Source organism: Mytilus trossulus, chromosome 4 (assembly GCF_036588685.1).
Source record: "Mytilus trossulus isolate FHL-02 chromosome 4, PNRI_Mtr1.1.1.hap1, whole genome shotgun sequence".
In the NCBI taxonomy this organism is placed as follows: domain Eukaryota; kingdom Metazoa; phylum Mollusca; class Bivalvia; order Mytilida; family Mytilidae; genus Mytilus; species Mytilus trossulus.
The window spans coordinates 51,964,183-51,976,349 of NC_086376.1; the positions used below are offsets into that span (position 1 = coordinate 51,964,183).

Sequence of the window (12,167 nt, forward strand, 5' to 3'; positions counted from 1 at the left end):
CGCGGAACCCTTACAAATTTTTAATAATTGTTTGAAAAAAAGTTACTTGATGAAAGCGTTTCTTTGTTTTCATTTAATATGATGTCATTATTTAAAGAACTTCACAACTGAATCCCTAACAATAGAACCAAAATCGGAAACGAACCGTATTTCCGTTTCTTTTATTAACATGTAATTTGAATTAGAAAAAAAATAATTCATGCAGCCTTCGTCCCCATTGACAGGTAATGCGTGCCTCATATTATGAAAAACCCACTACATCTGACAATGCTCACAGTCACAAAAATGTAATTTATAGGCTGCATATACACATACAAATGTATATACATTGTACATGTAGGCTTAAGAAGCAATTTTCCAATAGATTGGTTTATATTATCATATACATGTACCAAAACATGTCTGCTCAGATCAACAAATAATAAACCATAATTGTTTACAATACCATATCATTCAAATTCTAGTTCAGTAAAATAATTCTATTAATATCAATTAATTTATATGTCTGCTATTAATTTTTTTCCAGTTGGATGAAGTATGTTATAATTTTAGCTGTGTCAAAGTTCCTTCGGGCTGCAGGACTTTTCTTGTCTTATGATTTACTGAAGATTATCCCAGTGGTGCAGTTTCTGTTTATTATTAAAACAGGGTGAGGATTATAACTACATGTAACAATTATTTTTATTAACTATAATAACACTTATAACTCATTGTCAATTGAATTGTACTTGTTTTTAGCTCACCTGACCTGAAAGGTCAAGTGGGCTTTTCTCATCACTTGGTGTCCGTCATCGTCCAGCGTCCTTAAACTTTTACAAAATTCTTCTCCTCTGAAACATGACCAAAATTGTCAGTTGACCCCTTAACAAGTTATTGCCCTTAATAGTAAATTTTTAACCATTTTTCAAAAGTTTTACTTTTCTTTTACAAAAATCTTCTTCTCTGAAACAACTGGGCCAAATTTAACCAAATTTGGCCACAATCATCATTGGGGTATCTAGTCTAAAAAATGTGTGACGTGACCTGGCCAACCAACCAAGACGGCCGTCATGGCTAAAAAGAGAACATAGGGATGAAATGTAGATATTGGCTTATATATCTGAAACCAAAGCATTTAGAGCAAATCTGAAGTGGGGTAAAATTATTAATGAGGTCAAGATCTATCTGCCCTGAAATTTTCAGACAAATTGGACAAATTGCAATTGCTGCCCCCGAAATTAGTAATTTTAAGGAAATTTTGCAGATTTTGGTAATTATTATGATTATCTTGAATATTATTTATAATAATATTATAGATAGAGATAAACTGTAAACAGCAATAATGTTCAGCAAAATAAGATCTACAAATAAGTCAACATGACTAAAATTGTCAATTGGCCCCTTACGGAGTTATCATGGTTATTGCCCCTTACAGTCAATTTTTAACAATTTTCACAATTTTTTGTATTTTTTTGTAATTACTGGGCCAAGTTCATTATAGATAGAGATAATTGTAGCAACAACAATGTTCAGTAAAGAAAGATCAACAAACAGTTGAAACACATCACCATCACTAAATTACAATTTTGTCATGAAATTATCTATGTCCATTAATTGTTTTAAAATATGCACATACATGACATAGACCAAGGTGAGCGACACAGGCTCTTGAGAGCCTCTAGTTTAATATAGATTTTAAAATGTATATGTAGATATTTAATTCAAGAAATTAGACTTAGATATGGAACATTACAAGGAAGGAGAAGTATCAGACAGTCAGCAACCCAACAAAAACATCAAAACATATGTCTTGAGTTCTCTGCATTGACTTTTGTCTTACTGCTCTGATCCTCTTCATTCCTGTGAGACATATGTGAAATAAATGATTCTAATAGCATTTGTTTTAGTTTCTTTAACTGTATTAGCATTTAAAAGAGTCAAGACTGTATATTGCGTTTCAAAGCCTTTTGATTTTTATGCTGTTTGATACGTTTATCCAACAAAATGCAACATCATCTGTTTTTCAGACTCATACAATGTTATTAAGATCGATTTAGTTAAGGTTATGTACACATGTAACAAGAATCAATTCAATACCAGAATTTAACAACATATGGGAAAGACAGAAATAATTTCTGAATTTATGGTTCGTGCAGTGCCTGATGTTCATATGATGAAATCATAATCTTTCAGTCAGTTTAATTGAAGTCTGGAGCTGGCATGTCAGTTAACTGCTAGTAATCTGTTGTTATTTATGTATTATTGCCATTTTGTTTATTTTCTTTGGTTACATCTTCTGACATCAGACTCGGACTTCTCTTGAACTGAATATTAATGTGCGTATTGTTATGCGTTTATTTTTCTACATTGGTTAGAGGTATAGGGGGAGGGTTTAAATCTCACAAACATGTTTAACCCTGCCGCATTTTTGCGCCTGTCCCAAGTCAGGAGCCTCTGGCCTTTGTTAGTCTTGTATTATTTTTATATTAGTTTCTTGTGTACAATTTGGAAATTAGTATGGCGTTTATTATCACTGAACTAGTATATATTTGTTTAGGGGCCAGCTGAAGGACGCCTCCGGGTGCGGGAATTTCTCTCTACATTGAAGACCTGTTGGTGACCTTCTGTTGTTATTTTTAATTTGGTCAGGTTGTTGTCTCTTTGACACATTCCCCATTTCCATTCTCAATTTTATATAAAATGTATATACATTTTGTAGTGAATAAGCATAACTTTTTGAGTGACCTGTACAATGCAAAATTATCAATTCAATATTCAATATTTCTTCCCATTATAAATGATGTAGATCTATGTATTTTGCCTTTTTCAGGAGTTCATTACCACTACTGATATTACAAAAGCCATTTTCATCAAGTAAAAGATTATCGAAATCCCAGGTATGATTAACTTGAAAAAACATTTTAAATAACTATAATTTTGAATACATGATGAGATGCTTAAATTATTTTATGTCTAAGAGATGATTGGTGGACATTTTTTACAAAAGTGTGTGGATTTTGTTTCATGAACCCAACTATCAATACCAAACTTAAAGACACATCAATATTATTTTTTCTTTTCATTAGTTAACAATCCTTCTTTCCCTTTTAATTTTGAAATGTGTAATCCTTACATGTCAATTTCAACTGATAACAGGGAAAGATACATGTACAATTTTGTATATTAAAATCTTTTCTTCTGAATCTAAATCAGCTTCATGACAGTCATATTATTTCATTTTTATTTTCAGTGGTTTAGAATAGGAAAACATGCAATTTTTGGTGCATTTCTGAGTCTTCTGTGGCTTTTTGGGTTGACATTATGTGGACCTTTAAGGTAGGAATCTACATTTACACTACATACAGTTCACAAAAAATTGTTATTTCTATTTATTTTACATTAGAACCACTAAAAAATAAATCATCTAGTCAAAATAACTGTCTGGGAATCAGCACTTAAAAAATAACCCCCTTTTCCAAAGGGAAACTGCATTTAGCCAAAATTTCTCTTTAAGGGTATGCAATTAGTAAAAAAAAACATTTAAATTTGGCATACTCTTGCAATAAAATAAAAACTGGTTGTCGTCTGGTGAAAAGGGTAACAAATTTCAGTTGCAATTCTGATTAAGACACGGAAATATACATAACAAAATGGTCCTTAAACATGCAACAAAAGAAGAATTACTTTAGAAGATGTTGAAAAGCAGATATAATTGAAAGGGAGGTACACATATAATATACATATATTTTTTGGTCAAATCAAAGTACACAAATGTGCTTGAATAAATTTGTAATTAGTGAGATTTTTTGTTTACATAATCATGATAATAGGAATTTTCGAAATCCTTTTTTCCCAGGACAATACTTTTGTTTGAACATAGTGATCTAGTTATCATCTCAGGTGCCAGTGCTCTGTTCACAGCCAATGGAGGAGGCCCAGCAAAGGTACTTACAGGCTGTTTTATTATATCCTGGAAGTCATGATTGCTAGTATCATAAATTTGGAAAACACGTGACACCAACTTGCCACACAATTTCATTAAATATTACAATTAGCATCTATCATATGCAATCAGCTGTTTATTGCTTTTCTGTCAAACAAATAAAAACAGGTGGCGTTAAAACACCAACAATCAATCAAATTGTCAAACAAGTTCAAAAACCTGAATATAATAAACATGGACTAAGTCAAACTGTATAATTAAACACAATTTATTTATTTGCAAATTGAAAAAAATGTCAAAAACATTGAAAATTCACTACAAATTGTCATCCTTATTATTATAATTATCTAATACATGTACATGTATTGCAATTAAAATTCAACAATTGAAAAACGTTATAATCAGATATCCATATAATTTCTTTGCTCCTAGGGGAGATGTGTTGTTTTTAATTGCTATTTTGACCTTGTTGTTAGTTGAACATCATTTTCCAAATTTCAACAATCTAGGTAGAGAATTGTGCCATTTTGACCTAGTTGTTTAATCATAATTTTTCATATTTTAGTCTAGAGGAGCTTTCTTTTTCCTGATTGCCATTTTGACGCTGTTGTTATTTGATCACGATGAAGAACACAGTCACCATGATCATGATGGTATCCTTGCAAACATACTTTAAGACTTTAAGTCATCGAAGATTTGACTAAAATTCGGAATGAATATTTTCTGAGGTCTGTTCCAGATTTTCATGCATGGAGGGATTGAAGGCACTTTTTTAGACCCCTACAACCCATGCATAATATAAAATCAAAAAAATACAACCACACACAATGTGTTAACATAAATGCCTCTCATCCCCTTACCCCATACATTTTATAACAGTTCTTTGTTGAAATGGGATATGTTTGTTTACCTTACTTTTTTATACGACCGCAAAAATTAAAAAATTGTCGTCGTCGTCAGTGTTGTCCAAAGATAGATGGTTCCCTGATAATAACTTTAGTATAAGTAAATAGAAATCAATAAAATTTTAAGACAAGGTTTATAACCACTAAAGGAAGGTTGAGATTGATTTTGGGGGTTATGGTCCCAACTGTTCTGGAATTAGAGACCAAAAAAGGGCCCAAATAAGTTTTTTTTTAGTTTACAGACAATAACGTATGTAAAAGTGTATGAACCTTTCTGAAATTATACCGAAAGTTTCCATAAAACAAAGGAATGTTTAGGATATATTATGGGAGTTATGGCTAAAACCATTTAGGAATTAGAGGCAAAAAAGGGGGGAAAACAAGGTTTCTTCTGGTTAAAGAAAAATTAAGACAATTAAAAAGAAGTCTAAGCGAGGTAATCTAATCCCAATTAAAAAACAAAAATGTTTGATTACGTTCCTTACAGTCATGACAGTGCTTGTTAATTACGTATAAAGAAATGATGATTGTCTTGAGGTGATTAGCTGTCAATTTTTTTTTTTAAATTACTATTAACTAATATTAATTTTTAGCCATGACTATGTACATGTATGTCATTTTATATTTTAAGACTTAAGCTTGTATGCTGTATTTAAAAGGTTAATTATGGTTGTTAATTTTATAAGAAATTTGAATTGAGATTTTGACTATATCTTGAAGTATTGAAATTTAAATTTGGAATAAGAGAAAGGGGGAGGTGGAAAAAAAATGGGGAGGGGACTCTTTTTCTCATTTCAGATTTCAGAAATTATAAAGAAAATTTCTTCAAATATTTTTTTTTATATATTCAACAGGATGGTGTATTGCACAAAAGCAAAAAAACGGGCTCAATTTTACTCACAACATTCCTTAACAAGTTTTCAGGAAATCACAAACACAGCAATGTATTTACACATGTATTTTATCATATCATAAATTCCATTGGATGGTCCGACCATAAGGTAAGTGTACAACTGTATAATAAATAGAAAATAAGGGGCTGTGGTATGATTGACAAATTGGTGAGACAATTATCTTCATAAATTCCTAATAAAATGTTTATGCAACTGTTCAGCCTTTAACGATGAGAAAATTCTATACAGGGTTTTATAGTCGGTTATTAAATGCCCTGACATGAAGTGTGAAACAATTCAAACAAGAAAACCAATGGCATAATTTATAACAAAACAAATATGACAGACATGAACCATTGAAAACTGTTTTTATTGGTATAAATATAATATTGATTTTGTTATCAGTAAATTAAAAGCTAACTAAATATTACTAGTATGTTATATACATATACATATTCATGGATCTACAATCTGTCGATACCTGTAACTTGGCATTGCACAAGGTCATGTTTTTCTCTGGCTGTTTATGACATCTTTACACTAAATCCATTGGACGTTGGATGTGTACAGATTGATAGTTTAGTCTTAGATGCATGATTTTATTATTAGTTGTTAGTGGCTTTGAACTAGCTGTCAGATAACTGCAAGTACTCTCAGATCTGTTCATTGTGTCTTTTTGTGTCAGGATGTATAAGTACCTTGCCACGTCTACTTGTATTTTTGTCCATCTGATGAGTTAAGCCTTTTTCAACTGATTTTTAGACGGGACGTTTTATGGTATACCGTTGTCCGTCCGTCCGTCCATCTGTCGTCCACACTGCGGACAATAACTCAACACTTTCACCAATTTCCATGAAACTTAAATGAATTGTTTATATCTATTGACGTAAGCTCCCTTTCCTTTTTTTTAATTTCCGATTTTAAGTTTTGGATTTATGGGGCTTTATTTATAAAAAAGGGGGTCCGTCGTCCACATTTCCGACAATAACTCAAAAACACTTTCACCAATTTCCATGAAACTTAAGTGAATTGTTTATATTTATTGACGTAAGCTCCCTTTCGTTTTTATTTTAATTTCAGATTTTAAGTTTTGGATTTATGGGGCTTTATTCATAAAAAAAGGGGGTCCGTCGTCCACACTTCAGACAATAACTCAAAAAGGCTTTCACCAATGTCCATGAAACTTTGGTGAATTGTTTATATCTATTGATGTAAGCTCCCTTTCAATTTTTATAAATTTCAGATCTTACATTTCTGTGTTATGAATTTTTATGCTTAAAAAAGGGGTGATTTTCCAATTTTGGGACAATAATTTACACTTTCACAAAATTTTATGCAACTTTGATAAATTGTTTATATCTTTTGACATAAGCTCCCTTTTCATTTTTATAAATTTAAAAATTTTACGTTTTCTTAAGTAATGAATTTTTACTTAAAAAAGGGGGATTTTATGCAACTTTGGTGAAACTGAGAGCAACGGGCGTATCCTGCGCTAAAGCGCAGCCCTTTATTATAGTTCATTCTTATGTTGAACTGTTATATCACTGTCCCAGATTAGGTGGAAGGTTGGGATCCTGCTAACATGTTTAACCCCGCCACATTATTTATGTAATTGCCTGTCCCAAGTCAGGAGCCTGTAAATTCAGTGGTGGTTGTTTGTTTATGTGTTACATATTTGTTATTAAATCATTTTTTTACATAGATAAGGCCGTTAATTTTCTCGTTTGAATTGTTTTACATTGTCTTATCAGGGCCTTTTATAGCTGACTATGCGGTATGGGATTTGCTCATTGTTGAAGGCTGTACGGTGACCTATAGTTGTTAATGTCTGTCATTTTGGTCTTTTGTGGATAGTTGTCTCACTGGCAATCATACCACATCTTCTTTTTTATATTTTGAGTTAACTTAAAAAAGTTTGTCAATGTAGAATTATATCTTTTATGCAAAACAAAGCTGTTGCCTTGAGTATAATAAAAGATTAACTGTTAACCTGAACTATAGAGAATACTTGTTAAAAATATCAAAGTGATATTTAAAAATTCCCAAGAAACTAGAAAATTAGCTTGCTTATATTGTCATTTAAAGAGAATGAGCATTTACCCTTTTATACTTGCTTCATGAAAATCAACGTGTACACAGGAAATCCACAAAAAATTGGTATACATAGAATAAAATGGAATCCTCAGTATGTTTTTATTATTATGTTTAATAGGGTGGAGTAGTCCTGCTGTCATTAACTTTATTCCTACAAATAGGATACAACAGTGCTTCAAAGAAATTATCTGTGGATGTTGGTGGGTCTAAACGTCTTCATGCTATGTCTACATTTATACAAGCTTTTGTTATGTTTCCATGGGCAATGTTCATTGCAATGACCAAAGAGGTAATTAAAAATAAGAATTTTCTGTAGATTAGCTTTGCTGTATATTATTTACAGATCAGATCAGATTAATACATGCTAGTAAAAACAAATATGAATCAAAACACCAAAATCGTCCCGATTACACATATCATAATCATTATTTCTTTTCTTTAACACTAACTGAAATATACTAGTATATAGGTGATTGACAACCCCATTGCATATGTTTTTGAAAATTTTACCATTACTGCATGCAACAAACATTTTTTAATTGAACACACAAGAAAGTTCATTGGAAATAGAATGGCTTTTCAGTGACATCAACATTATGGCTTTAAAATTACTGCTGGGTTAAAAAAAAGTACCTGTGAAATAATCAAAATGGAAAACCATACATATGTTGACTATTTTATGCTATTTAATTGGATATGGGAGGCTTTGAAGACATGTCAGACCACAACCTACCTTATAGAAATAAGGAAGATGGGTATGATTGTCCATGAGAAAACTCTCTACCAGAGACCAAATGATGAAGAAGAACCTTCTTTGTTGAATTTTGCATACATGAAATGGACCAAGAATCATAAATGACCTGTGACTCATGAAAAATATATACCCTTTTCTACCTTCTCACATCTATGTTGATGGGCGAGTGCATAAAAATTGGTAAATTTCTTCAAATTTATTTACTTTTATTTTTTCATTGTAGAGTGACATAGATTCTTGGTTATACCTCCTTTTCCCACTATTTCTTGTGATATTATTTGTGCTTGTGATAGACTTCTATATAGAAGCAGTTGTTATCAACCACCTACAGCCGCCAAAGACTGCAGTGTATGGTGCATATGCAATATTTCTCTCAGCTTTATTTCTTGCTTTAACTTGGAATCATCCATTAGTTTCTAAAATCACCACCATCAAAGAGATTATTACAAACGATCATGTTTTATCTGGTGGAGTTGTATTCAGTTTAGCAGTTTTCATGCTAGGTAAGATTTTATTTGTAATGCAATTATTCTGTTTCCTTTTTTTGTGGGGGGGGGGGGGGGTCAGACCTTCATCAGGACTGGGGGATGGGGTGTTTTTAAAGCTTGGGATTTTGGAATTGATCCTTACGAGATATGGGGAATTCTTTTTTGAATTTTGGGATGTAAGGATTTAAATTTCTTTAAATTCAGGAACCCCCGAAATTCATGTTTTTAAGCCTGGGATTTTTTGCCACATCATGTTAATAAGTTAAAATCAACATTCAGATTCATTGCATAGATTAATCACATTACCATTTAAAATTGATTAAATATATTTTAAACTTGGCCTATGTAAAGCATAGGTTTCATTGTCACAAATTTTCTATATCTAGCTTCTTGTAGAAACTTGTTAACATATTTTCTTCCTTAGTAAAACCAAGTTTAAGATGGCCAAAGTTATCACCAAACCAGTCATTATTTTTGTGTAAACATTTGATGGTTAATTGCTTAACTGCTAGTACAATGTAACATGAAATTGTAAAGTTCAGACTAAAATTTATAGTATACTTTGAAACAACCAATCTTACAAAATGTAATTACTGTCTCTAAATGTCTTTTCTTATCAATGAAAGATGCAGTTTACCTAAGTGTTGTTAGCTCACCTGGCCTAAAAGGCCATGTGAGCTTTTCTAATCACTTGGCATCCGTCGTCGTCTTCGTCTGTCGTTAACAATTTTTCAAACATCTTCTCCTCTGAAACTAATGAATGGATTTGAATGAAACTTAGCATGATTGTTCCTTAGAGTATCCTGCACAAAGTGTGTGCTTCGATTTTTGATCCGTCAAAAAACATGGCCGCCGTTACTTAAAATAGAACATAGGGGTCAAATGCAGTTTTTGGCTTATATCTCAAAAACGAAAGCATTTAGAGCAAATCTGACAAGGGGTAAAAATGTTTTTTAGGTCAGCCCTGAAATTTTCAGATGAATCAAACAAACCATTGTTGGGTTGCTGCCACTTAATTGGTAATTTTAAGGAAATTTTGCAGTTTTTGGTCATTATCTTGAATATTATTATAGATAAAGATAAACTGTAAACAGCAAAAATGATCAGCAAAGTAAGATCTACAAATAAGTTAATATGACCAAAATTGTCAATTGACCCCTTAAGGTGTTATTGTCCTTTAATGACAATTTTTCACAATTTGTTCATCATATTTGCCAACTTTAAAAAATCTTCTCCTCTGAAACTACTGAATTAATTTGGATGAAACTTAGCATGATTGTTCCTTAGAGTATCCTGCACAAAGTGTGTGCTTAGATTTTTTAACTGTCAAAAAACATGGCCGCCGTTACTTAAAATAGAACATAGGGGTCAAATACAGTTTTTGGCTTATATCTCAAAAACAAAAGCATTTAGAGCAAATCTGACATGGGGGGGAAAAGTGTTAATTAGGTCAAGATCTATCAGCCCTGAAATTTTCAGATGAATCAAACAAACCATTGTTGGGTTGCTGCCACTTAATTGGTAATTTAAGGACATTTTGCAGTTTTTGGTCATTATCTTGAATATTATTATAGATAAAGATAAACTGTAAACAGCAAAAATGATCAGCAAAGTAAGATCTACAAATAAGTTAATATGACCAAAATTGTCAATTGACCCCTTAAGGTGTTATTGTCCTTTAATGACAATTTTTCACAATTTGTTCATCATATTTGCCAACTTTAAAAAATCTTCTCCTCTGAAACTACTGAATGGATTTGGATGAAACTTAGCATGATTGTTCCTTAGATTATCCTGCACAAAGTGTGTGCTTCGATTTTTGATCCGTCGAAAAACATGGCCGCCGTTACTTAAAATAGAACATAGGGGTCAAATGCAGTTTTTGGCTTATATCTCAAAAAACGAAAGCATTTAGAGCAAACCTGACATGGGGGTAAAATTGTTCATTAGGTCAAGATCTATCAGCCCTGAAATTTTCAGATGAATCAAACAAACCATTGTTGGGTTGCTGCCACTTAATTGGTAATTTTAAGGAAATTTTGCAGTTTTGGGTCATTATCTTGAATATTATTATAGATAAAGATAAACTGTAAACAGCTAAAATGATCAGCAAAGTGAGATCTACAAATAAGTCAATTTGACCAAAATTGTCAATTGACCTCTTAAGGAGTTATTGCCCTTTAAAGACTTTTTTCACAATTTGTTCATCATGTTGACTTACTTTAAAAAATCTTCTCCTTTGAAACTGCTGTATCAATTTCAGCCAAACTTAGGCTAAATGAGTTTCAAAGTTTCAGAGTATCTAGTATAAATTTTATATTTCATTTCCTTGTATGTCAAGAAACATAGCTCCTATGGCTAAAATAGAACATAGGAGAAAATGATTTTTTTTTTTGCTTTTGAAGAGAATAAGACGATTCAAAGAACATTTAAATAAATTGAAAAGCCAAAATAATCATTGATGAGAAATTAAACCAACAAAATTCAGGTGAGCGATTCAGGCTCTTGAGAGCCTCTTGTTGTCAATCTAGAGGTCTTTAAAGGGAAAAAGTGTATTCAATTGATTTGAGGTTTGAAATGGAAATAGATCTATTTATATAAACATTTAAAAAAAATGCTTCCCTAAAACTGTCAATTAAATATCTTTGGTTTTTTTTCTTTCTTAGCCACCAATATGCTAGCATGGCCCAGTAAAGGGACAAAAGGTGGAAGCTTTATTGGCTACTCAGCAACTGGATTACCTCTCTATAGTTTTACTGGTGATGCAATATCTAAAACAACACATTCAGTAGTCACCATACTTAAAAATGGACTAAAACAAATATATGAGGAATCAGATTCACGGAGAATATTTTATTTTCTTTGTATAAACTTGGTAAGTGTAGTCTATGATAAAGGAAAAAGTGTAATGAATACTGTAGATTCATTTATTTAAGTGGGTATAAATTTTCATGGTCTGAGTAAAAATTGTATTTTCATGGGTATTTGATTATGCAATAGTCTGCATGCATGACTATATTTTGTACTATGTTGAACATTTAAATTCGCTTTTTGCTTTCTCCAAAAAATCCACAAAAGTTGGACTATTAATCCCACGAATAATAAACAATC

At 31.7% G+C, this 12,167-nt stretch overlaps 1 protein-coding gene across 1 annotated transcript in view; it reads left to right on the plus strand.

Moving 5' to 3' along the window:
* LOC134715491 (proton-coupled zinc antiporter SLC30A5-like) overlaps positions 1-12,167 on the plus strand; it is a 36,730-nt gene that overhangs the window by 4,375 nt on the left and 20,188 nt on the right. Inside the window, exons 2-10 of the mRNA XM_063577697.1 lie at positions 527-649; positions 2,810-2,876; positions 3,230-3,315; positions 3,836-3,923; positions 4,488-4,575; positions 5,752-5,828; positions 7,933-8,103; positions 8,792-9,071; positions 11,723-11,931. Coding sequence (XP_063433767.1) covers positions 527-649; positions 2,810-2,876; positions 3,230-3,315; positions 3,836-3,923; positions 4,488-4,575; positions 5,752-5,828; positions 7,933-8,103; positions 8,792-9,071; positions 11,723-11,931 — 1,189 coding nt within the window. The remainder of the gene's footprint in view (positions 1-526; positions 650-2,809; positions 2,877-3,229; positions 3,316-3,835; positions 3,924-4,487; positions 4,576-5,751; positions 5,829-7,932; positions 8,104-8,791; positions 9,072-11,722; positions 11,932-12,167) is intronic.